Source organism: Etheostoma spectabile, chromosome 7, assembly GCF_008692095.1.
Source record: "Etheostoma spectabile isolate EspeVRDwgs_2016 chromosome 7, UIUC_Espe_1.0, whole genome shotgun sequence".
NCBI classification, from domain to species: Eukaryota; Metazoa; Chordata; class Actinopteri; order Perciformes; family Percidae; genus Etheostoma; species Etheostoma spectabile.
Window position 1 is genome coordinate 6,354,010 of NC_045739.1, and position 26,793 is coordinate 6,380,802.

The 26,793-nt window shown below is 39.8% G+C and overlaps 2 protein-coding genes across 7 annotated transcripts in view; one reads left to right on the forward strand and one right to left on the reverse strand.

Annotated features, from left to right (window-relative positions):
• dock3 (dedicator of cytokinesis 3) overlaps positions 1-23,208 on the forward strand; it is a 48,024-nt gene extending 24,816 nt beyond the window's left edge. For 2 of the 6 annotated variants that reach the window (XM_032521872.1, XM_032521875.1), the window contains 41 exons: positions 2,093-2,217; positions 2,375-2,537; positions 2,683-2,789; positions 3,376-3,547; positions 3,646-3,743; positions 3,958-4,041; positions 4,137-4,237; positions 4,369-4,450; positions 4,862-5,032; positions 5,317-5,373; positions 5,701-5,893; positions 6,007-6,134; positions 6,341-6,487; positions 6,614-6,712; positions 6,816-6,910; positions 7,105-7,180; positions 7,334-7,434; positions 7,536-7,594; positions 7,717-7,865; positions 8,011-8,096; positions 8,211-8,237; positions 8,344-8,439; positions 8,515-8,575; positions 8,680-8,773; positions 10,664-10,812; positions 12,945-13,031; positions 13,253-13,357; positions 13,778-13,919; positions 14,442-14,608; positions 16,702-16,788; positions 16,968-17,147; positions 17,245-17,328; positions 17,444-17,560; positions 17,725-17,867; positions 17,989-18,124; positions 18,479-18,560; positions 18,830-18,945; positions 19,133-19,217; positions 19,310-19,432; positions 19,577-19,659; positions 20,322-23,208. In XM_032521872.1, coding sequence (XP_032377763.1) covers positions 2,093-2,217; positions 2,375-2,537; positions 2,683-2,789; positions 3,376-3,547; positions 3,646-3,743; positions 3,958-4,041; positions 4,137-4,237; positions 4,369-4,450; positions 4,862-5,032; positions 5,317-5,373; positions 5,701-5,893; positions 6,007-6,134; positions 6,341-6,487; positions 6,614-6,712; positions 6,816-6,910; positions 7,105-7,180; positions 7,334-7,434; positions 7,536-7,594; positions 7,717-7,865; positions 8,011-8,096; positions 8,211-8,237; positions 8,344-8,439; positions 8,515-8,575; positions 8,680-8,773; positions 10,664-10,812; positions 12,945-13,031; positions 13,253-13,357; positions 13,778-13,919; positions 14,442-14,608; positions 16,702-16,788; positions 16,968-17,147; positions 17,245-17,328; positions 17,444-17,560; positions 17,725-17,867; positions 17,989-18,124; positions 18,479-18,560; positions 18,830-18,945; positions 19,133-19,217; positions 19,310-19,432; positions 19,577-19,659; positions 20,322-20,930 — 5,066 coding nt within the window. In that variant the 3' untranslated portion in view covers positions 20,931-23,208. The remainder of the gene's footprint in view (positions 1-2,092; positions 2,218-2,374; positions 2,538-2,682; positions 2,790-3,375; positions 3,548-3,645; positions 3,744-3,957; positions 4,042-4,136; positions 4,238-4,368; positions 4,451-4,861; positions 5,033-5,316; positions 5,374-5,700; positions 5,894-6,006; positions 6,135-6,340; positions 6,488-6,613; positions 6,713-6,815; positions 6,911-7,104; positions 7,181-7,333; positions 7,435-7,535; positions 7,595-7,716; positions 7,866-8,010; positions 8,097-8,210; positions 8,238-8,343; positions 8,440-8,514; positions 8,576-8,679; positions 8,774-10,663; positions 10,813-12,944; positions 13,032-13,252; positions 13,358-13,777; positions 13,920-14,441; positions 14,609-16,701; positions 16,789-16,967; positions 17,148-17,244; positions 17,329-17,443; positions 17,561-17,724; positions 17,868-17,988; positions 18,125-18,478; positions 18,561-18,829; positions 18,946-19,132; positions 19,218-19,309; positions 19,433-19,576; positions 19,660-20,321) is intronic. The other 4 variants (XM_032521873.1, XM_032521874.1, XM_032521878.1 and 1 more) reach the window with 4 other exon arrangements.
• Positions 23,209-25,981: 2,773 nt separating this feature from the next.
• Positions 25,982-26,793, reverse strand: part of pcbp4 (poly(rC) binding protein 4) — a 30,366-nt gene continuing 29,554 nt past the window's right edge. The window contains exon 14 of the mRNA XM_032521952.1: positions 25,982-26,575. Within this exon, the coding sequence (XP_032377843.1) occupies positions 26,230-26,575 (346 nt within the window). The 3' untranslated portion in view covers positions 25,982-26,229. The remainder of the gene's footprint in view (positions 26,576-26,793) is intronic.

Sequence of the window (26,793 nt, forward strand, 5' to 3'; positions counted from 1 at the left end):
AAGAGGGTAGGGTCACAGATCAGGGTACAGGCGAGGCAGATGAAGGAGGACAGGGATTGGGCATGAAGGATGTAAGAAAAGCAAGGATGGGAGTTTAAATGGAATAGACGAAAACAGAACTGGTGTTAGAAAGATGTAGAAGAATGCAGAATGGACTGTGGTCTTGAGGAAATAGTCATTCAAGTAAATGTACTCAAGTGTACTGAAGCACAATTTTGAAGGATTTGTACTTAAGTATGTCTAATTGATACAAATTTATGTTTCTACACTTCAGAGGAAAACATTGTACTTTTTCTGCACTAGATTTGTATGACAGCTACTAGTTATTTTTCAGTTACATTGAGCACTTTGACTAAGCTTAAAAAAAATGTGTACATTTGTACAATACTAGTGGACTCTTGTTACAACTCTGATGTCTATGAGTTGTTAAAGTTCCCCCAACAAGACATTTTCCCTCCTACCTTCCCAGATGGTTAATTTAAATATATGTATGAGGCCCAACGAGGTGAATTAATCCAGTATTTTACAAAAACAGCTAAAATTAGAGAGTAGTCTCACAAAAGCCAACCTTGTTTTTTCATCTCTTGTACCTCATTAATCATCTCATGACCCCTCAAATTTATCTTGTGACCCCTTTGAGGGAACCCAACACCGAGATTGGGAACACTAAACTACCTAGTGTGTAAAGTTGTTAGAACTTGCTACATTGGTAAAATGCTTTTTACTTGTTGTTGCAGCAGTATAAACAACTACGATTTTGAATGCACGATTTTCATTTACTACTACTGTAACTACACCATTGGTATTTAGGAAGATCTCAGATTTGTCACTCCCTATTTGCCTGAGATCGGCATTTAGGTCAGGTACTGAGAAATTTAAAAAGAGCAGAGGTCTTCAAAGAGAGAGGGAGAGAAAAGGAGAGAAAGGGAGAGGAGTGTGTTTATTTCGGTATATTTCATCAGATAACATTTTTCTGCTTTGTGTCTACTGAGAATGTATGATCCTCTACTCTCCAGCTCCTCTCCAGCTCTTCTCCAGCTCCAGTTAGCTTGAAATACCTCCCAATATCAACTCTTGTGACTCATCCGTCCCCAAGGAAATGACTTGGATATAAATAACTATAATCTGATTTTATATATAACTGCAATATCTTCCTCCATTGTTGCCCCTGATATTTATTGCATTAAACACTGACCTCAAAAAAGGTGCTGAGGCAGTCATGAGCTACAGTGTAATACAACTCAGCGGGGTCATTTCTCATTGACAAGAACAATGGCATGTGGTCTGTGGTGCACAGCTTAGTCTTAATTTATGTTGACCACTTGCAGTTCGTCTGTGGAACAGAGGTTGACATGTACATTATAACTTATTAACATCGCCAAGGCAGGAGACATGTTTGTTATCATAGTCCGGGACTTTCTGAGATGTCTTTGTCCCGTTGTCTCTAGCTGACGTCCTAGCTAGTGTGTCAAGCTTAAAAGAGTGCTCTGCTGATTTAGCATAACACTCCTATAACATTATCATCACAGCACAAAAAAGGTCAATCAATGCAGCAGAGCCAGAGATATTGTCTTTTTTTATTCCACGCATTCTTCTTCTTGTCAAAACCTTATGCCTACATTACCCATAATTACCCAACTTGACTGCTGACAGTTTGGAGATTGGATCCGAGATTCAGGTGTGTTATGCTATTGTAGCCTTGAACCCCTAGCCTCAAGCAGAGATGAGGATCGGGCCACAGGTTAACCTCACTTCTTTCTTTACACTATTGATATAATAGGAGAGCTGGATACAGATACGGGGGAAATAGCCTTCCTACCAGTTCATCCCAGCTAGTCACTTGCGATATTGTAAAAATCTATAAAAATGTCAATAAATCTGTTGACAGAACACCTCGAATATGAACAAACAACAATCATTACTCTTTGTATCATACATTTTATTTTTAAAATCACTTGAGGAACTCCAGAGGGAACAGCAAAGGGCTTTATAAAACGTTTTAATGTGTTGCCCCAAGACCTGTCAAACAGCCTTTGATATTTTGGTAGAGTTTCCCCATTAACTGTAATTTCCCCCTGTGTTATTGTCTTAGGTGACATACGCAATGACCTGTACCTGACCCTGGAGCGGGGGGAGTTTGAGAGGGGAGGCAAGAGCGTCCAGAAGAACATCGAAGTCACACTCTATGTGCTTTATGCCGACGGGGACACCCTCAAAGTATGACACATGTGTACATGAGTTTTTGCGTTCCATATCATCCATCTATAAGCCATGACGAATGTAACCTTCCTCCCATACATCCGCACATTCATTTGATACATCAGTATCAGTATATTTTACTAAAAATAATCCACCATGCTCCTTTTCTTCTCAGGACTGCATCAGTTTGGGCAGCGGGGAGCCCAACACAAGTGAATATCGCTCTTTTGTCCTTTACCACAACAACAGCCCTCGCTGGAGTGAGATGGTCAAGCTTCCCATTCCCATAGATCGGTTCAGAGGATCCCACCTACGCCTTGAGTTCAGACACTGCTCCAGTGAGTCACTAATGCAGTCCAGTGGCAGTCATCCCTCAGCGCCCAACTTTATTAGGACAGATTGGATCACGCTCTGAGTTATACAAGCGTGGCTTGTGTAGATACAATATGATGATGCATGGTATTATGATGTGCTTCCTTTCAGCTAAAGACAAAGGAGAGAAAAAACTGTTTGGTTTTGCTTTCACTCCTCTGATGAGAGAAGACGGGACCACACTGTCCGATGAAAGCCATGAGCTATATGTGTACAAGGTATGTGCAGGTTCAACACACACATTTTAGATGTAAGGTGTTTTGTCTTTATTGTTTGTGTCTTTTTAACTTTGACCTTAGGTGTCTTAAGCTTTTACATTAAAAGTTGATTGCATGGCCCAGCTGTGTTTCTGTGTTGGTGGGGAGTCCTGTGCTGAGGGTCGGCAGCTGGCATCTCTCTGTGTGTCTTTATTGTATTTCCGCAGCAGCGGACCCTGGGTCATAGTCTGCTCTGACAACATGTAATTTAATGCACCATCCGTTTTGTTTCCTCTCCTTCAGTAAAACATTTACACATTACACAATGATCATAGCAGCTAGAGAGTTGTCTCATAATTATGACTTATGGCATTAATAAAACAATTGATGTAACCTGTTTGTTTACATGCTAAATTGTATAGATCAGACTGAAAGTTTTGCGTAGGAGCACAACACATTAGCAAGCAAAATTAGTATGCTGTGTAGCTAGAAAGCAATTCAAAGCAATATGCATAGTGTGCTAAAAGGGTACGTCATCTTGTTTTCATTTCAAGATGTCTCCAAAACTCAATGCATCTTTTCTTTCCCTCTGTTATCTGTCCTCTAGTGTGATGAAAATGCTACCTTCAGTAACCAGGGCCTGTACCTGAGTCTGCCCTGCTGTAAAGAGGACTTCAACAGCTGCCCCAACCTGCCGGCCAACTTGCCCTTCCAGAGAAGCCCCAAAGAAACCTTCTGGGTCTCAACGATACTCTGCTCCACCAAACTCACACAAAATGGTAATCGAACACGTTACATGCTCTTATTTATATGTTTTCACTTCCCATTTAATTTGATGAATTGATTAAAGTCAATTTGATTTAATTTCCCTTTCTAGTGGACCTTCTGGCTCTTCTGAACTGGAAGGCCCATCCAGACAGGGTGTTGGACATCCTCGGTCGATTACGTCAGATTAGTGGAGAGGAGATTGTCAAGGTCACTGTCACAGCACTATGTATATTTTTGAAATTATTTTATATGCTTCTCTTAAGAAAAGACATTTTCAGTTTATCTGTCATAATTATTTCAGAATTAAAAAAGGTGTTATTGCCATGTTTTTGGATAAAGGGGCTATCCTTTGTTTCTATTTTGGTTAACAGCAAAGCCTTTAATGTGAAGTTTAAAGTGTTGTTGCTTTTTCTCCTCACAGTTCTTACGAGATGTCCTGGATACGCTCTTCTGTCTTTTAGATGACAACACTGATAAATACGGGCCGCTGGTTTTCCAGTCACTGGTAGGAAAATTAAAGGAGCACAACTATGCTCTATTATATGATTAATTTTGCCTGTAAGCAGAGAAAATAAGCATAACATCTACGTATGTGTTTAGGTGTTCATCATTAACCTGCTCAGGGACAGCCGTTTCTACCACTTCAGACCTGTCATGGACTCCTACATCCAAAACCACTTTGCTGGAGCTTTGGCATACAAGTATGACAACAAAGCACATACAAATAATCTGAATTTAGATTTATTTATACGTATATATATATATTTAGATTTATAATATGAATTCACACGTGATATTGAATCTCACAATTTCAATCCATGATTTACTGCAGAGAGCTGATTCGATGTCTGAAGTGGTACATGGACCGCTCAGCTGAGGTCGTCCGACAGGACCACATCCAGGAAGCCATGAGGGTAAAGTATCACACACATACTTCCTTCTGGTCTGTCCTGGATCCTTTTACTGGGATTAATTAGTCAGAAATAGGAGTAATGTGACGCCATATACGGCCTCAGTAAGTGACTTTCCTGCTGAGAGAAAGGGAGTTATATAAAATCTCTGCAGATATTAAAATGTGCAGAGTGAGACATTTCCACAGGGTCTTTGAATTTCCTTTTCTCGATGAGATCATGTGAAGAGGTGTTTTCTTAAGAGACCTGAAAATTGGAAACATTTGTTTTATGTATTGATTTTCTCTGGAAGATCAACCACAAACCCATTTAGTGCTTAGTGTTTTTTCATTGTGAGGGAATTTATAGTATGAAATGATGTGTATCTTTGCTGACTGTGTGTCTCTGTTTGCTTCCCGCCGACTCCCCCCTCAGGCTCTGGAGTACCTGTTCAAGTTCATCGTCCAGTCTCGTATCCTGTACTCGAGAGCCACCTGCGGGATGGAGGAGGAGCAGTTCAGAGCCAGCATCCAAGAGCTCTTCCAGTCCATCCGCTTTGTCCTGAGTCTGGACAGCCGCAGCTCAGAGAACCTGGTGTTCACGCAGGTCAGAGAGTTCACACAGCACATTGCACTGTCTAACTGTGACGTGCAATGTGTCACCTGCCTGGCAGTCTCATTTTATCTTTGGTTATACTTTTTTTTATTATCTCTTTTATTCATCCTCTTAGTTTGCATTCACGATTAATTGATTCATTTTTGTTTGTTAACTTGTTTCTCGTTTCATTAGTTTTTACTTATTTCACTTTTCATTCTGTGCATTTTGTGACCGATGCTTCAATCTCGCACCCCACTGTTGCCCTATCCCTGTCTTGCTCTGGGACAGTTTAGGGGTGTGATCAGCTGCATGCCTGTCTGTGGTCATGCCTGGGGCTCTCATCCATCCCAGTAAGTCACAGCGCCCCCCTGTGTTAGTTCCACAATGCAGCAGAAGCTTTGTGTCCAGGATGATGTATTCTTAAATAACTGCTATGCAGTCTGTGATAAGAAATAAATTATCTTCCTCTATTAAGATCTTGCTGCTCCTTTTAAGAAAATAAACAGCAGGTTGAAGTTTGGGTTGTCTTGTTTTGTGTCAATGTCACTCAGAAAGAACAATATTTGTTAAACGTGGTAATGTTTGTGATGTTTTTATTCATGTAAGTGTCGCTTCTTTGAAACATGTTATTTTATATGCACACTTCATATTCCTTCTTCCTTTGTCCACCCCCCCAGGCGGCACTGTTGAACAGTTTCCCTGATATCTTTGATGAGCTGCTGCAGATGTTCACCGTTCAGGAGGTAGCCGAATACGTCAGGGGCACCCTAGGGAGCATGCCCAGTACTGTGGACATTGGCCAGTCTATGGATGTAGTCAAACTGCAGTCCATTGCTCGTACAGTTGAGAGCCGCCTCTTCTTCTTCCCTGGTGAGACAAACATGAATGTTATGCAAACCACATATGTAAGCCCAATGTGCATACAGTGCTTTTCAGTCTCATCCTCACTCTGTCTCCTTTTTTTTCCGCTTCTGTTCCCTCAGAGTCTCGTAGTATTCTGTTGCCGGTGGTTCTGCATCACATCCACCTGCATCTGCGCCAGCAGAGGGAGCTGCTCATCTGTTCTGGGATCCTTGGCAGCATCTTTTCCATAATTAAGACCAGCTCCATGGTACAGTAAATTGCACCATACGCACACTCAACATATATGACTTAAAATTACATGTGATTACAAAAAATTTAAATTGAATTAGTAAAGACAACACAAAAATCCTATTTCCTTTTGAAATTGTAATTGTATCATGGTAATGCAGCTGCAGCATTTTAGCACAAACACTAAAGCATTAAGTAGCATGTTTGCATCTCTGTGTGTCTCAGGAGTCTTCTGTTCAGGAGGAAGTGGAGATGATGGTGGAAAGCCTTCTGGATGTGCTGCTGCAGACTCTGCTGTCCATCATGAGCAAGTCTCACTCTGTTGAGACGTCCAGAGGACAACGCTGTCCCCAGTGCACTGCTGAGATAACGGTAAGCTGCCACTCATATGTGCCTCTTGAACGTGCAATAAAAACAAGTGGAATTTTAGTTAATGGTTTGAGTTGATTAACCTTTTTGAATATGTGTGCCCATATCTGTCATTTTCTTTTTGTGCAGGGGGAATATGTTTCCTGCCTTCTCTCTCTTCTCCGGCAGATGACAGAGATCCACTTTCACCATCTACTCAACAACTTCCATAGCAAAGAGGAGCTGAAGGTGGGAAACTCTTATATAACTGCCCTTGATCACAGCATTTTGCTGCAGCCTACTTACTGCATACCTTGACTGCATACACTTTTTAAATATATTCCTTTTGCAGGAGTTCCTGTTGAAGATCTTCTGCGTGTTCCGCAATCTGATGAAACTGACTATCTTCCCCCGAGACTGGAGCGTCATGAGGCTTCTAACTAGTCAGTGAGTCTTCTTTTCCATTTCTGTCATGCAGTCTTCTTTGTCCCAGAGAAGGTAAGGGAATACAGCCAACCATTAGATCAGACTCTCTTCAGATAATCCTGCTCTGAAGGTGACGCTTGTGTTGCAATTTTTTTCATCTGTTTTTGGCATCTACCTTGTTTTGTAAGCTGACAGTGTAATTTTGCTTTCTGCAGTATCATCGTAGTGACAACACAGTTCCTGTCTCCGGCGCTGCACAAGAACTTCTCAGAGGCAGATTTTGATTTCAAGGTGTGTCTAAAAACAGGAGGCTAGCAATTAGCAAACTCACTATACTATGAAGCCACAAACTATGTGATGCTTTTCCATAATTCAATTTCTGAAGGTAGTGTAATGATTCAACATAGCATTTATTCACTTTTTTTTTTGTCTATTGTGTGTTAGGTGTGGAACTCCTTTTTCAGCCTCACTGTTCTGTACATCAACCAGCCTAGCCTGCAGCTGGAGGCTCTCGGCCCGGCGAAGAGAAAGAAAGTCCTGGACAAGTAAGAAACTGCCGTAGATTCATTGTGTGCATTCTCTCCAACACATGTTAATTATTAAAATATGCAATATTATACCTCAATGTCCGCTCATTTCTTTGTAGGCATGGAGATATGAGAGTGATGATGGCTTATGAGCTCTTCAGCATGTGGCAAAAATTAGGTGCGTCAGACAGCCTGACTCGACACACCCATACAGTATCACAGTGAACCAACTTCATCTAGATTTTTCAAAAAAAAAAAAATTAACAAGAACAATGGCTCCTACATATCTTTGTAATCCAGGTGACAACAAGCCCCACTTCATCCCAGGAATGATGGGTCCCTTCCTTGGCGTCACACTGGTGCCTCAGACCGAGGTTCGAAATATTATGATTCCAATTTTCCATGACATGATGGACTGGGAGCAGAGGAAAAACGGCAATTTCAAACAGGTCATTATGACATAATTTTCTTTCTGAAGTACAGATTGTGTGCCATGGTACGTTGTTTGTCACATAACATACCCACATCTTGTGTGTATATGTCTGTGTGTGTCTGTGTCGATGTGTGTGTGTGTGTGTGTGTGTGTGTGTGTAGGTGGAAGCAGAGCTGATGGATAAGCTGGACAGCATGGTGTCAGATGGGAAAGGCGATGATAATCACAGAGAGCTCTTCAGCCTTTTGTAAGCATCCAACCTGTGTTGAGTGAGCCTGTGGAGTTATATTCAAAAAGATGCTGCTCTCAAAGTATTTCCCTCTAACGTTCTGCTCTGTGTTGTTTGACTGTCACACCGCAGGACCCAGCTGTTTGGTCCTTATCCAAGGTGAGGTATAAAGCCCTCTGCTAAGACCAAGAGTCATAGTGATTTATAGCCATCCACTTCCTGTGCTTGACTGATCTTTAGTAAGAGCATCTTATTTTCTCTGCAGCCTGCTGGAGAAGATAGAGCAGGAGACCTGGAGAGAGACGGGGATCTCATTTGTCACATCAGTCACAAGACTTGTCGAGCGATTACTGGATTACAGGTATGCTGAGATTAAGTTGCACATTATAACTCTAATGGGATCATGAAATTGAGAATATGTACGTTTCATTTTTAGGGACTGCATGAAAGGAGATGAGATGGAGAACAAGAAAATTGGTGGTTCTGTCAACCTCATGGTGAGACATCCATGACAGTGTTTTTTTGATTTTAGAAACATGTTGGGGATGAATAAATAATTCTACACACAAGATTTTAACCATTATTTTTCATTCAAACCCAGAACTTCTACAAATCAGAGGTCAACAAGGAGGACATGTACATCCGTTACATCCATAAGCTGTGTGACCTGCATCTCCATGCAGAGGACTACACAGGTAAGGGAGATTACGGGGCCATTTTTTGTGATGGTGCATGATTAATGGCGGAGCTTGTGTTCTGGGTAAAGTAGCATTTCTATTTGGTGAACACAGGTTTTTTTCTTTGATTTGCTCTGTTGCTCTGCATGTGCTGTCTCTAGCTTTTCATTGGATTTTACCAATAGAGGCACCTGGAGAAGCAGAATCATGGCTATATAATTTTGGGTTTGAGGCCCTGCATACTGATGGCCCACTCACACAGGCCATTTCACTTGTTTTAGCTGATTATACAACTTCTCAATGTGTGGTTCCACAATTTCCAGCCAGTTTAAGGAGAGGGGGTGGGTTTAACTATACATTCCGGAAATACCGATCGTTTTATTTCTTGTTTTATAACTGCGTGGCAAACTAATACAAGCAGCAGAAGCAGAGAAGGTGGAATGATGCTTGGCTGTAGTACAAGGACAGTGACAGAGATACAAGATAAAATGCTGTATAACTTTGTGGACTGTTGTTTAGAGCCTGCTAGCTCCTGCAGTTTATAGGGACAACTCGATCATTAATCTTTATGATTCTTATTAGCACACAGAACCTGATGACCTCCCATACTTCCCAGCATACCTCCACCCACCTTAAACCTGAATCGAGTTTTAACTAGCAAGAGTAACTGAAAAAATGGGATTTTGCAGGGGCTTTAAAGGTGAGAGTTCCAGGCCTGGATACCTTTTTTCAGAAAACGGTCCTCTGTAGATAATTAGCATTATTGCCCTTTTATTTTATTTAGTTCGGGAAATGCCATTCTCAATCATGTAATCAGAACATTTGGGGAAGTTGTCAGTATATGTATTTGTGTAAATGGCAAGTGTTATTGATATACTCATATTTTTGGCAGTGGTGGCTTCATTGTGTGCATGTAAATGTAGCCAAAAGTGACTGATTAAACAAACCTTATTCATCAATAACACTTAAGAAAACTATGAATTCAACAGAGTAAAAGCATATTTTGTCTTTGGTTTTATACTGTGAATTCAATCAATTCATGTTGTACTGTTTATTTTAGACCAGAAACAAATAACTTTTTGATTGATCTAAAATGAAAGTTTTACCAAGTAACACTCAAAAGCGATATTTAATTTATTATCTCATAAGACAAAGAAGCAAATCTTCACAATTGAGAAGATTTTTTTCCGTCAATCGATTAATCAACTGATCTTTTCACCTCTAGTTTATAATTTCTTTTATTACAATTTAAAGCCAAGACAGTAGAATGTCTAAGGAACTATTTCAATATGACAGATATAACTAATATTGCGTTTCTACATGTCATATCTCATTGAGACTTGTTTGCAGTCACCCAACAACAAAATGAAATATCATTTACAGCTGACTGAATAAACTCATGCCATACAAACACCATAGTCTATTTTATTAATTTGTTGTTAACTCTCTGGTATGTCCAGAATTCACAGTAAAGGACCTTATATGTACAGTAACTATATTGTAAAACTCAAAATACATATTTAATAGTAGAGTGAAGACAAATTTCTCAAAACAAGATATGTAAATCAGTACTGTCAAACTGTATTTACCGTAACGTACCAAAAATTTTCAGAATCCTGATTTTAATTTGAGCATTGTGGCAAAGCAACTGAGAGCAGTTGATAGGATTTCAACTGTGCAGGTGCCTTTTGCTCCTCTGGCCACCAATATGTCGAAACATACTCACCATGCTAATTGTGCTTTGAGCCGCTTTGTGCCATTCACCATCTGTTCATAAAAACCTGAACCCAAAAAGATATCATCACTGAGGCCAGACTGAGCAGACTGTTCAACATCTGTAGCTTTGCTAGATAGCAGATAATACACTTTTTTTCTGAAGACCTTTGACCTGTACCCCCTCGACAACAGAGGCAGCATTTACCTTGCTGTTGTACTGGGAGTTGCTGCAGTGGGAGGACCGGCCCCTCAGGGATTTCCTCCACTATCCCTGTCAGAGTGAATGGCAACGTAAGGAGAACCTGAGTCGTAAGATCCTCCACTACTTCAACAAGGGCAAGGCAAGTACATTTTCACAGCTTTATCTCTCGCTCCTGTTTTGACTGACTTTCAAGCCAGTATTTCAGGCCTTTGGCTGCAGCAACAGCTCACTTAGTGAAATGGAGGCAAGGCTAAGTTAACTTTACAGTGATGGAGCAGTATTGGTAGGTTTGTGCTGGTTAAGGCATATCAGAAACTAAATCAACTTGCTGTAGTGTTCTAGTTTCATAGCTTTCTTAAACATTTTTTTTTTTTTTTACAGTGTTCAAGTGGCTGTTTTTTCTCATCTGCAGTGCAGCTGTTCCCAAACATAATTATGTTTGACCCTCATTAACATTCTGAGGGAGATAGAATCTTGCAGTGTTTCTTATAATCTTAAGTTTTCATTTTTTTTGTTATCATGTTTTACATCAAAACCTACTTGTGCTTAGACTAGATTATACAGTGGTGATGGAGAAGTACTGCGATCCTTTACTTAAGTACAAGTATCAATACCACAGTGTTAAAATACTACTAAGTAGTTAAGTTATTTCTGTAAAGGTAAAGCAGTATTGGTAAAAAAAATGTATACTGTAATAAATATAAGAAAAAAAAAAACTTATTGTGCAAAACACTAGCTACCAAGATTGTAATATTATTATACATATATTATATTTTGATTATTACTAACAAGGTTATACATTTATGTAAGTAGCATTTAATGTAGCTTGTGACCGTGGAGTTAATTTTAACTACTTTATATACTGCTGGGTAGTTAAATATTTAACAGTGCATTATATTTGACAAGCTGACCATATGTTTTCAATGTAAAATATTATTATTTACAGCAAGATAAATGTTGTGAAATAAGAATAGTAAGTACCCAAAAACTTCACTTGAATAACCACAGTTTTTTTATTAACTAAAGCAACATCCTTTCTACCGCGTTTAAAGCATAAACACAACTGCGGATTATCAAAACAACATCATATAATGGTCATTGCCTTGGCATATATATCATGAAATAGTTTTCTGTACAAAAGCAAACTGAATAGTATATAATATAAATACAATTATGCAACCTTTTCCTATATCAACAGTGCTATTCAGGAAGGGTCAGATGTCTGTTAAAATGTGATTTGCTTCCCCGAATCACTCCTCCCTCGCTGGCATTCATCCACAAAATGAAATTAGTTGACTGGTCTCTGTGCTTTGGAGAGGACAATGCCCTCTGGACTCTGGGAGCAGCTGAGGAGGAAATAAAAGTGGCCTCCTTTATTAACTCTTTGTCATCTCTAGTTTTTATTGCTGCTCTAATAGAAAAGAAGAAGGTAGCCTGTGTTAGTTGTGGAATCACTTTCTGCTGTTACGGATGTTAAAATTCATCCAGTAAAAATAGACCACAGTGAATTAATGGTTAGGTAGAAGTTGGACTTTAAAAAAACAACAACTACGTACTACACAGCGTGCCATTTCCTTTTTCCCTGCATACTCAAGAAGTTACATTAACATTAAAATGCAAGACATTTTATTTTGAAAACTTAAAAGGGATTATAACATACTATATATTGTATATGTAGTCAATTTAATTGATATAAAATTCTATAAACAGTAGAAAAGTGTAGTTTTAATGTGACAGCTCCCAGTTCCCCTAGGTAAACATACTTTTTTTTCTACTAAAGGAGTTAAAATTAGACAATAACTTTTCATAAAACCATCTCCACAAAACATAAAGTACAAGTCTGAAAGAAAATTAAGTGTTGTTTTTATTTATTGTTACTGTAGAATTTGAAGTAAACAGAAATGCACAATGAGATGATCACATACAACTTTTCAGTTATCACACACATTTTGAAGCTTTATTGAATTCCAAATATGATATTTCTACTTTTAGCGCCGACCTTTGGACTTATAGACATACAGGCAAACCAGACTCCTGTAGACGCAGATGAAGGTGTTTTTGTCGGTTTCATTTCATGTTGCTGTATTAATCCGTCAGCTGTCTCACTGATTTTTCTGTATAACAACTTTATTTTTGTATACTTTCTCCTAGTACTCCAAAGATTCCTAATCTCACACAGTTATTTTAACGATAATAATAATCGTTTTTGTTAAGGGTAAATTAAGCTTTATTGATATCTGCCATTCATCTCAGTTATATCTGATTTTACAGTGCTGGGAATATGGAATCTCTCTCTGCCGGGAGTTGGCTTTCCAGTACGAGACTTTATATGATTATCAGAGCCTCAGCTGGATACGGGTAAGTCAAGTCTTGCGTGCTTCCTGTTATTATCAAACAAGCTTCCTCTGTGATGCTGTGATTGTCGTTCTCTGATGTGCTGTGAAGTACACATAGCACAAGCATAATGTTCTAATTACCTGTGCACAGCCACACTCATCAGGACATGCAGAGGATTCAGTAATATGTGGGATTAAATCATTATTCATCATGACTCTTTCATGTTTATTATTCTGTGACAGAAAATGGAGGCAGCGTACTATGACAACATAATTGAGCAGCAGAGGATTGAGCCGGAGTTCTTCAGAATGGGCTTCTATGGCAGGAAGTTTCCTTTCTTCCTCAGGGTAAGACCTACAAAATCTAGTCTCATCTTTATCTGTCCTGACACAGTTATGTTTCTGTTCATGTTTACAGCTATACTAGAAGGAGGGATGAGGAGAAGGAAGGGGCAAGCTAGTCTTGTTTATTTAGTTTTTTTTTTTTAAATACTTTGAACGTGAACAAGAAGTCACCCAACATTTCACCTTTAAGGCAGCATGAGAAGTGTTAAATTATTCAGCAGAACTGCATTAGAAATCCAACTGTGCCTTCTTTTGTTGTTTTGTCCACAATATGTATTAAAACAACTAAAGCAGTACAGCTGATACTAAAACAGCTAGTACTACCAGTACTAGTACTAAAACAAAATCCAGCAGTTTCTCATCAGCATGCCACTGTTGGTGTTGAATTAAACCACCGGCTGTTGTTTTTTTCCTTTTCTGCAGAACAAGGAGTTTGTCTGTCGGGGTTATGACTATGAACGACTTGAGGACTTCCAGCAAAGGATGCTGGGGGAATTTCCACAAGCCATCGCCATGCAGCATCCCAACCAACCTGACGACACCATCCTGCAAAGCGACGCTCAGTGTATCCCACACAGCTTATAGGGTTAAAAGTGTTGTTTTCAATATCAGTTAATGTGTCATTTATTTTTTGTATCAAGACTGTTAAAACTGTCGGTAAGACAACATTGTTTGTCTCACCAGTGACCAACAGTCTAAAACTTAAAAACTTTAAATGTCTAATGATATCAAAGCAAATCCTTACATTTGAGAAGGTGAAACCAGTAAATACGTAGTATGTTTGTTTGATAAAAGACTTGAACTATTGATCAATTATTAGAATGGTTGACAATTTATTTCCTTTAGATCTATTAAGCAACTAATTGTTTCAACATTACAGCTTGCACTATGTATTGCTTATTAATGTGCTGAAGGATATCCCGGATAAAAGAAGAACACTGTATGCAATGTTGGGGTTGATTTCCAGAGTCAGACAGTGAGAGCAAAAACACTCTCTGTAAGCATTTCCCTTGAATATCCCTCCCTCTTTGAATATGCATGTATGTCTGTCTGCCTGTCAGTCACTTCCTTGACACTTGGCTTCTAGACTTGCAGATCTATGCGGTGACTCCAGTGTCAGACATCTCTGATGTGCCTCAGCTGGAGCGTGTGCCCGAGAGGATCAAGAGCTTCTACCGCATAAACAATGTCAGCCGCTTCCACTATGACAGGCCTTTTCACAAGGGGCCCAAGGACCGCGAAAATGAGTTCAGGGTACGGTGAGCCAGCAGTGCCACTCTCATTCCATTTTTGCCTCAGTTTTCTTTTTACTAAATTTACATGCTACGCTAGTTAAAAACATGAAATGGATCAAACTCAAAACTGCAGTTAGATTGATGCAGAGGCCTCTAGCAAAAACATCCCAAGCACATTTTATTTATATAGGCTATACATACTATACTATATATGTAATAATAATAATAATACATTTTATTTAACAGCGCCTTTCTAACACTCAAGGACGCTTTACAGACAATAAAAGACAGATACAGGGAACAGAAAAGTGTAAGTAGTTATAACAAAACAAATAAAACAAAAAAGAAAACAAACAAAAACAAAACAAAACAAAACAGGAACAGTGTATTTACAGATAAGCGAGCTGGAACAGATGGGTTTTTAGTCTAGTTTTGAACAGGGGGAGAGAGTTGATATTGCGGAGGTCGGGTGGGAGTGAGTTCCAGAGCTGGGGAGCAGAGCGGCTGAATAAGTCGAGCATGGGGGACAGTGAGGTGGATGGAGGAGGAAGATCTGAGGGAGCGGGAGGGGACGGCAATGTGTAGGAGTTCTGATAGATATGGAGGAGCAAGGTTATGGATGTTGGTTATGGACAATGGATGATTATGTGTATATATATATATATATATATATATATATATATATATATATATATATATATATATATATACACATATCAGAAAACCCATATACATACTATATAATACAGCGTGTAACATCCCTCTGTCCTTAGAGCCTTGATTTGGATAGAAAAATGTCCCCCAAAAAATCCTTTATGGTGGAACCAACGGACCAAAGACAGATATATATATATATACTGTGTGTATACCACATATTTATCTCATAATTTTTTGAGTCATGTCACAGATACATCTTCTGAGTTAAAGTTACAGGGCTGTCTTACTTTATGATGACATACATGATTTTCTTTCTGTGGGTAGCAAGTTGCTTTGTTAAAAACCTAAAACTTGTGAAATTAGGTACTCACACAGATATATCTCTCTTGTGTAGCAGCCTTTGCAATTGTAACTTACAGCAGTCCCTGTCTGAACCACAGGTGCATTAGTCATAAACACTGCAGAATGATGTAATGTAGCAAGAGAAAAAGTTTCCAAAATCATGACGACATGAGCCAGAAACAGAAAACTGCATTAGCATCAAGGAAATGACCATCAAATGGAAGGAGTTTCTCAGTCTTAAAAACTGCTTTTACTACTATATCCTTTTATATTGTAGTTAGGGCTACAACTAATTACTACTTTTATTACTTATTAATTCATCAATCATTTTTGTCAGAAAATAGTGAAGATTACCCTTCAGCATTTTCCAGAGCCCATGGAAATGTCTTCAAATAATTTCATGCTATTTATTGGTTTTAAAACAGGGACAGTGTGCAATAAATGTGCACCAGATATATCACAATGGCAATTTCAAGCTGTTGTCCCCGGGCATGTAATTATGCACATTTAACTATATAAAAATGATAATTCCACATAATAAATACACATGTAGGACAGACCAGTGTATACATTCAGAGACAAATGTGGAAAAAAATGGAAATATATAAGTAAATCTCCATCAAATATAATTTTGAAAAAATGTTGTTTTGGTCCAGGCAACTGTTCAAAAACCTAGTGATATTCAATTTACAATAATATGAAACAGAAAGACAGCAACATTTGCAGATTCACAGATGAGCACAATTGTTGGTGATTCATTTTCTGTTCATCATCTAATCGGTTAATCATTTTAGCCCTACTTTTTTGCAAGCGTTTTGGTTCTTACTTTACTCACCCACTTGTATCTAGTCCAAGTACAGACAACAGTGCTCTAGAGACCTGGACCAGTCATCATAATCTACTGTAGTTTTCTCTGACACGGTAACCTAAATTTGAAATCAAACCAGGACTTTTACTCTCCACTGAACTAACCTACATGCTACACTAAAACACAGTTTTGAGGTTTCCCAGTCTTTTATTAGTTACCTGTTACACTCATTTATTTACCAGATTGTGTTCGTAGATGGTTCATAGTAGACTAACCTCTGTTCTCTGTTCTGCGTGTTTCAACAGAGTCTGTGGATTGAGAGAACAACCCTGATCCTCTCTCGTCCTCTACCCGGGATCTCCCGCTGGGCGGAGGTGGAAAGGAGAGAAGTGGTGAGAAGCAAACATTTACTCTCGGTCATCTTATGCTGCACATACTGCTTACGGAGAGATGCAAGACAGTTTTCTCCATCTCTTACAACAGATGTGAAGTCGGAATATGTTAGACTGACTAAGGTGAAGTCACATACACATACTTCCTCCCCTTTTATCATGTGTATATTTATTTGCAGATGGAGGTGAGCCCACTGGAGAATGCCATTTATGTGGTGGAGAATAAAACCCAGGAGCTGCGGACTCTGATCAGCCAGTACCAACACAGACAGCATCATGGCAACATCAACCCGCTCAGCATGTGCCTAAACGGGGTCATAGATGCTGCTGTCAACGGAGGCATCGCCAGATATCAGGAGGTAGAGGGAAATGAATGGGTAGATTTAATGATTTTAAAATATGAATTAAATTGGTGTTGTGAGAGATCCTTATCTGTTGACTTCTCTTCTACAACAGGCCTTCTTTGATAAGGACTACATCAGCAGTCACCCAGAAGACACCGAGAGGATCACACATCTGAAGGATTTGATGCAGGAACAGGTCAGACGGAGCTTTGAATTTCATCATATGTGTAACTGCTAGTTAAACTGACTTGCATGAAAGTGGTGCAAACATGCTCTTCAGTGCTTTTTCTCTTCTGATTTCCTGTCAACAGGTGCACATTCTCGGAGTGGGGTTGGCTGTTCATGAGAAGCTGGTGCATCCAGAAATGCGCCCCCTGCACAAAAAGCTTGTAGACCAGTTTCACATGATGAGGACAGGTTTACATCATGTGAGTACTCCCACCTTTTCATATTTCTGTATTAGCCATGTTCCTTTTTATTCTTGCTGAACGGGCACATTATGGGAGTCTCTTATTCATGCCTCCATATGTCTGATAAAGTAATTTAGATGTGGCTTTAATGCATGTGTGAGCAGTGTAAATATTCAGAGCAGTATATGGTGGGGTCCCCACAGGGTGTGCCCGGCGTGGATCGATTCGGCCCCGCAGGCTGCCAAGGGGTCAATTCTCCCAGAGGCATCCTCTCCTCCCACAGCCACATGAGCCCTGAGAGTGTCCGCCTCATACACAGACACAGGTCAGTCACACAAGAGGCACACACGCACTCGCATACATTTCCTCACACACACATTTATGAACATCCATGTACATACGGAGATAAACATTTCACAGTCTCCAACATTGTCTGTATCCCGCAGCCCTCTGAATCTTCAGAGTTCGATTCGTCACTCGTCCTCCTCCCTGTCCTCACACACATCGAGTGAGGCAGGAAACCTCGTCATAATGACCGACGGCCTGATGGGGGAGCACCCGGAGGAAGCATTACACATGCAGGTAAGGCTCGAAATAACAAACACTCAGGCATGAACGTAGTGGACATGGTGTGAATTTGTAATGCTCATTATAAAGCTTAACTCACATGAAAACTGGTCTGTTCAGGATGTAAAGCATTTTATAAAACTCATACAGTTACATTTTTGAGAATCGACATTGATACTGTAACTACAATGGCATTGTACTGCTGCTGTCTCCTTGCACACAATTTTATATAATTAGTTTCCTGTCTGCTAGATGAAAGGAAAAAGGCAGATACACCAGATACACCAAATACAGCATAAACAATGTTTTTTACTTCTTAAAAAAATTCTCAAAGTTTTTGTTATTTTTACAATATATTTTGTTTTGCAGCCGAGCCCTTCCTCCTCCAGCCTGAGCTCAATTCGCTCCAACTCTTCCCAGATTATTAACTCTGCTCCCTCAAGTGCCAGAGGTAAGTGAGAAAGCCACGTCAGAGATGGATGCAGAGACTGAAATAATCATTACTGTATACTGCCCAAATCTCCATATTGGTGCATATTATATATATTTATGAAGGTTTTATTAATAACAGATGACAGAAGATGAAAATACATTCATGAACTGCAGAATGTAGCAAGAGATAAAATACCCGCATATGTAGAGCGACAATACATCTCTGTTACATGTAATGAGGTTGCTGCAAGTAGAAATAATACAATTCCACATCTTTTCTCTGCCCAGGCTCTCCATCCTTGCCCGATAAGGCCAAACACAACCGGGAAGTGATGATACTGTTGCCGTCTCATCGTGAGAGGGTCAACAACTCCATGTATTACAACATGGCAGAGAACGGACAGGTGGGTCAGATCTACAGCACCATAATGGTGCATCGATGTGCAGAACATACCGGATGCCAAATGTATTCGTACTCACTCAAATGAGTGGGTGTTCATAAGAGATTTTTAAATTTGTCTTTAGCTCACCATTAAAAAAAACAAAAAAAACAGCTGTTACTAGCCTATAATAATACATTCTGTGTTACAGAACAACCACATGCAGCGTGCCTTACTTCAGCAAATTAGCCCCTGTAAGCCGTGTGCTGATCCTCACATGAATCTACCAGAGAAAGGTAACGTAACACAAACCGGTTTGATTCTATAGTATTACTTACTTGAGATGTATCACAGTGTGTGTTGACGTGTTTGTTTATTTCCCCTCTAGTCTTTCCCAACACTCCCAACAACTGGAGTCTGGATGGAGAGAACAGGGAGCAAGTGTCCTACATGCCAGCTTCTAGCGGAGGAGTAATCATGCCCCCTGTCCCACCCAGGTCCTTTCCACCAGGTACTTTCTCCTTTTACTTTGCACTCAGGGTATTTTATGGGGGTGGGAACTTTTGAGATATAGGCTGGATTTTAATGGCTATTTAAGACCTTTACATAAGACTGTATAAATACATTTTTTCCTCATATGAATTTAACTTTGCAGGACATTTCCTGATGCACTGTGATGCGTTTCACCACCAGAACAGCGACCCTCCCCCTGCCCTGCCTGTCCGTTCACTTCGAAAGGTACAGCCATCAGAGAAATAAAACTAGTGTAGTCATAAAACATTAAACATCAGACGCAAAACAGCAGGACAGAAAAGGTTTGGCTTCTCTTCCCACTCATCCTCCTGCTTCTTCCTTTGCACTCTCCTCTTCTCCTTGTTCTTCTTCATTTCAAATAATACAAGTAACTCAGTTAGATTTAATGCTAAAAATGTAATCCTAGCTTTGGAAACAACATTTTCAATTGTTTAAATCACATTCTGAAAAGTTACATTTTTTGGTAACAATGTATTTGCAGAAGCTTCTTTTTCCCAAGGTGTCAACTCCCACACATTGTCTTCACATACAGTCAGTTCTTTAAAAATACACTATAGCAATGCCTGATGATTGAGTGTAGACACTGTATTTGTTTCACTCCAGTAGTCGAGTGATTATTACAAATCCATTTTCAAGTGCCTCCATGTCTAAAATACAAACAGTCTCAGAATAATGAAGTTGTTGTGGACTCTATCTTTTTTCGTTTGCAAATTATAATTCCAATATTTCTGACAGCATGTGAAGGCAGCTTGAGTAGTGTTAAAATTAAGGTTGTCGTTACAACACCAGACACTTCGTCCTTTACTGTAAGCCAAGAGAAATACACCCGTGACACCCACTATCTCTCTGATTATTTCCCTCACCAGTCTCCTCTCCACCCGATCCCTGGCTCCCCCACCAGTCCTCAGTCAGCTTTGGGTGGCAGTAACTCCACTCTGTCAGGCAGCGCCAGCAGCGGTGTTTCCTCTCTGAGTGAGAGTAACTTTGGAGGTCAGTATCCAGACCCCGGCCCCATCAGGAGCGATGCATTGGAGCCTCTTCCCAGTCACCTGTGGTCTCCCCCTGATGAATACCTGGCCTCTCCCTACTTGCACATCCACTATGGCGGACCAGAGATTGAATCCATGGACCAGGTCCGCCCCTTCCACTATCGCAGCCCCACCTCGCACCCGCACAACCACCCGCATCCACACACTCACGCACACCCCGGACTTGACAGCCACTCCCACGGGCCGCCGCCTCACCATCACGCTCCCATTCACGGCCCCCACCACATCCCTTACCGCAGGCCTCAGCCGCCAGCCGTGCCGCCTAAACCCTATCTGAGAGAGGGCTGCATCCCTGAGGAGGAGCTGCAACCTCAGCCCATCCCGCTGCCCCGCAGGATCTTCCACTCCCCCCACGGCCACCGGGAGGACCAGGGGAAACACCCCTGGGAGCAGTGCATCAGTGAGGAACACGAGGAGACCCAGTGATGAGGAGGCTCCAGCTCTACTCCAGTTAGAGCCTTCTTCTCATTGTCTTCTTCCCCTCATTTGCAATGAGTTAAAGTTAGCAGTAACAGGAAGAGTCCACTGTGAAGGCATAGAGTGTGTTCAGTTGACCTTCTGTGATTTAATTTCAGTGCACATGAAGGAAAGAAAAGAGTGAGTTAACCTCGATGAATCTATTGTACGAGGCAAAACTGCCGTCACTGCTCCGTGTGGCCTCTTAGATATAACTAAAAGAAATGTATCTGTTAAACAATAAGACAGATTAACTCTGTTCAGAAATTGATATTGATTGTACGCAACTGTACAACTCGTCTGTGAGCATGTTTTTCCATTTGAGAATAATATGACAACCGTTTTGTGAAATACAACAACCATCATGATAACAAACGTGATCCCAGGTGCAGTAAGCTCTGAACTTTCTTAATTTTGCTTTTCATGGCACTTTCACAATACGAGGCAACGACCGAAATCTATGCTTTAAATGCTTCATACATATGAATTCTTATTTTGATAAATAAATACATAATATAAAATACATTATAGTGTTTTTAAAAGCTTATGTCCATTATGTTTTTCAAAACACTGTTAAGTGCTCCTTAATAGTGAATCATATCAAATGGCACACTCCGATGTGTTGCTGCCGGGCTGTAATGACTCGCTGGTCTCTAAGGTTGGACTTGCAGCTCTCCTATTGGACCGGCATCTCAAGGGACACAAACTTCAGTCACTGACGATTTCCCTTCCGTACCATTGTGTATGGAAACCTACGTGAATGTATTCAGATGAGATGTTTTATTTGTAATACACAAGCTGCAGTGCTGTTTTTTTTGTTAAAGTGCTCTAAGTTCAGTCTGTGTTGAAGAAGTCTCTATTTGTCTCTTTTATGTGACAAAGATATCTCGAGAGGAAGACGAGGGGAAACTAAGGACAGTGACAGACATTTCATGTTTCATGTTCATGGTGAATGAAGACGGGATGGCACGAGAACTCTCCATACTTCAACCACCTGCTGGACTCTGAAAACTAACACAATTCTCTCTCTCTTTCTCCCCACATCTTTTCCCTTCTCTCTATGGTTGTCAGACCATGTTAAGCAGTGAGAGTTGAACCTGGACTGCTGCAATGGTATTGCATTGTGTCTGAAGACACTGTCTAGATTCACGCCCGCTGAGTGGCAAGTCAAGGAGCCCACTCAGACAGCGTTGGAATCGCCTACCTGCCTTAAGTGCACTCAAATGCAGTTTGACCTTTCATCTGGACTGTGAGAAGCTCATTTAGCGACAGCCGTTCCCCTTTTCATTCTGTTCACTATAAGCTCCCTGAAGAAAAAAAAGATATCTACCTAGTGATGTTTTGTATGGTTTTGTCCCGCTTTGGTTTCAGGTTGTTGTTTGGTTTGTAGCGCTAATATTTCCTATCCTGCCTGCAGCTCTTTCTCAATCACTTTTCTGTTGTGTGAAAACTAATGATGTATTTCAGAAGAACGCTGAAGCCTGGACTGAGAGAGAGAAGTTTACTTTTTGGGGAGCAGAAGAACAGCGCTGCTTATGACAATGGGTTGGAAGGATATAGCTAATATTTTAACAATTACTTGTTTTCCTGGTCGTTTGTTTTGCAGGTGGATGCTTTGTGTTACTGTACATCAAGTTGTCAGCTGACTAGACAACATCTATTTTTGTATGTGAGATCATCAGTTGTGTGAACATGTTTCAGAAACCGTACCGAGACAGAAGACCCAGGTACCGCATCAGCTGTTTTACTTTGTATGGAGATGAACCTGAGGTTAGATATATACAGTATGTGATTATCTTTTGTGAGCCTGATGGCACCGAGGATATCTGGTAACTGAAGTGATACTCAAAATATAGGTACAATAGAATTTTTCAATGTAAATTCTGTTATTGTACATACAGCAGTATTGTGAAATATTTTTGAGAATTATTGCAGACGCCCTAAAAAGGTTTATTGTTGTTTTGTGTATATACATGTATTCCAGAGATCAGTGTAATTGATAAATATCTATAATCAGTGTTTGAAAAAGGACAAATCCATTAGACTGTGGCTGTCTCCACCATTCTTGACTTTGAGTCTTCTCATATAAATACTTTATACACTTTTCAATGTGCTTTCCTGTACATATGGTGTTAGCATGATCAAACAGTGTTTGGTTGTAAAAGTGGTTTTCCTACTCCCATAACTGCTGTGGTATGGAATTCATTAACGATGCCAAACATTAAAGACAATCTTTTATCAGCTCTAACTCTTCCTTCTTACCTTTGCTGTGCTGTGATTGGTGGAGCAGTATGTCAAGTGGACAGTAGAGTGCGCTGTTTGTCATGAAAATACATGAAGCAGACTTTTTTTTTATTGCACTATCAAAAAGGCACATGACATATGCAAGTGAATGCAGATTACAGCAACAGAAACACACCAAGTGAGTGATCTTAATAACAAACAAATAGGAAATCAATATAAAAAATAAATTAAAAAGTGGTCAATCAGGACTTAAGCTACATCGATTTTTTTTAACAGATGTAGGGCATGTTGAATTTTATAACATTTCACATTTTTTTTGTTTAAATTTACCGCAAATATCAGACTAGTTTAATTGTGTATGAATCATTTTTATAATTTGTCAAAATAATTACATTATTATTATATATTATTCCCTAATTCTGCTTTCTTGTCCTCCAATTGGACACCAAACTTCACATTTTAAGAAGTTATAATTGGAATATTTTGATCATTGTAAGTCATCTAATATTGAAAAGCATCCCAAAAGGTCTTAGGTACCGTACTCTTCATTATGGACATAGTGGAGCATTTAGAAGGATAAGAGCAGGAAAAGAGCCAGATATTAAGTTAGTGTAAGTCCAAAAACAGCTAAAAGAGGGTAAATAATGGACTTGCAATCACCATTTTGACCAAAAACATAATATAATACATATATTATTATTATATCATTATTATTAAAATATAAATATTAAACACTGTGCGTGTGCGTGCGTGTGTGCGTCACTGCATCAACATTATTATTGATTAATTGATATGTACTGTAACTTACTTGTTAGGAAAATTGTAATTTTTACACTACAGCTGTAGTGTAGTAAAAATTACAATATTTCCTTTTACACTGTAATAGAGTCAAAGTGAAAAGTAGTCTCAAATGCACGAATTTAAATACTCAAGTACAAGTACCTTTAATTTGTACTCAAGCACAGTACTCAAGTAATTGTACTTAGTTTCATTCCACCATTGATGTGCTTGAAGTGTGTGTGTCTTGGTGCACACAACCCCTGGGTCCACCATAGAAGAAAAAAATATGGAATAAAAAGAAAACGCTTTAGCTGCAGTGACAGCCAGGGTCCCTGGTCTCACCAGCTCAAGCTTCTGTCACTAACCTCGTACGTCAACTCTTTTTCTTTGATATATGATAATGCAGTTGGAAGTTTTATTTCTTTACAGAAAGAAATTTAAAAAAAGTGTGGTTTGTGTTATAAATCAATCTAAGGTTGCGTTAGCCAGTCTTTCTGCAAGTATCATGAACATGGATCTACCTCAAAGTCAGTTTACACCATGTCAGTAATGAGTGTGTGTGGCCTACAGGTGGCACAAGTGACCCATTATGAATTCCTGGAGAATATAGAAATAATCAGAATCAAAGTAGAATTGCTATATTATTGGTAGATCTTTTGAAGGTATTTTACCTCAGTAGCTTTACAGTTTTTTTTCAAAAATTGTTGTTATAGTAAGAAGAAAGATACAAAAAGGATCGATAGATAGATGTTAGAGAGATAGAGAGATAGATAGAGAGATGGACAGATAGATGGATAAATAAAAGAAAATCAATGAAAGGATTTCAAGGCGCTGTCATATTTTAGCCTTGCCGTACAATGGACTTGGGTTGAATAACCCTGAAGTTGTGAGTGTAGGCTGTGCGTCTGTTTGCTTCTGAAATGTCTCTGGTAACAATGAGGACTGTGCACTCTCCTTGTCTCGCATATCCATGATGCAGTCACAGAAAAAAAGGAGAGTTGAGATGAAAGGATCCTAGCTGCCTCTCCAGAGGATGATGAGGCTGTGGTACATGCTGATGCAGATATTGAATTTCATTTTTACAGCGTCACTGTGGCTCCTCTTATTTTTTGCATCTCCTTCTTTTTGTGCCCTGTTTCTTTCTTCATCGCAAACTCCTCTGTCTTAAAGTCTCACTGAATTTTGTCTTAAGGGACTTACAGTGAGGGAATTCAGTATAATTATGTGTTCTCCACACTGGATCTGTTTTTGTTTGTGCACACTTGCATGTATGACATGCAGGTAGAGCTCTACCCTCTTCTGGGGTTGCATCCTTTCATTCTGCTTTTATTGTTTGGGGCACAAGAGCCTAATGATGTGAAAAGCATCTCTGATACATCCTGGCAACTGAAATGACAAGCTGCCAACCAGCCTTTAGTTTGGGGGAAAACAAAAATAACCTGGATCTGCCATCGCATCTCTTTGTGTATACTGTTTCTAACTGAATGTGTTCTTGTGCTACGACATTAATTTGACACAGATTTGGTTCAAGTACTTTGTCTACTGTTTGAATGCCTGTGAAAAAGCGAGCCGTGCACCAGTGTGCTACAAATTAAGGTAGAGAGAGATTTTCAAAAAAACAAGAAGACAAATCCATCAGGAAACAAATACTTTTAATGAATGAAACAATACTAATAAATAAAGATTAAACAAGTTGCACATTCAAAATAAAATCCAACAAAAAGAACATAACACTGAACAGTAAAGTACAGTACCATAGCACAGATTATTAAAAAAGAAAATCCCCGCCCCCCAAACATTTACAAATTTTCTTAAAAACTTCAAGAGGCAAACAGACATTGTATAAAAGCATCATACAGTAGAGTATTTGTCATCTGAGTATAATTTACAAATTTATTGAAGGATAAATAATTATGGCTGATCTCTAACTTGAGATACACATGTGAAAACTGTAATTTAAACATGTATTTCTCAGGTGAGGTTCCAGCCCTTCTATAAGTGATCAATAACAGTGATGAGGTGACAATGAAAGCAGTCCATCAATTCATGGGAAACTCACAAATTATCTATAACTGTAAATAACCTTTAATAGCTTTATCCACATCTCCATTGGTCTCTCCTCTGTTGGTGCATCATAGAATAAAAGTCAAGAGCATCGCTGCCAGCGGATATGGCTATATCAGGCGTTTTGTGAAAGAACACTGCAGCTGTCCTTAATTTGACTCTCCAGAGCTCAGAGTCTGCATCAGTATGGAGCAAACTTCTGTCTCTCTGGCTTTTTGATGCAGTTGACTGAGGAGATTTTGGTGGTGTAGGCGGCCAGAGTGGTGTGGGAGGGCGCTGCAGTGACGGCCATGGTGGGGCCGGGACTGGACAGAGTCAGAAAGGGGACAGACTTCATCCCCAGCAGGCCGGAGAGGGGCATGGCGCCATATGGGGTGCCAAGCATATGAGCCGGAGTCAGGGTGCCCATTGTGGCCATGGTGGGTGCAGGGGAGGCAGCTGGGGAGGCTGGCTGAGTGAAGGCCATGTTGAGGTCGACCGGAGCTGCCATAGTTGCTGCCTGGGCTGTGGATTTGGCGGTCTCTAAACTATGATGGCAGAGATAGCAGGAGGGCGGATAGGGAGATGAGGAGAAAAGACACAGAATGAAGATTAGAAGATTATACTGTTGCTGCAACAATGGCAGAAGGGTCTGTACATTTTTAAAGGGGAACATCATGGATTTTACTAATCAAAGTCTTGGTCTTTGGGAGCACTACTGGCTATGTTAAAAACAGCTGTATAAAGCCTTTTGTAGCTCCAGAAA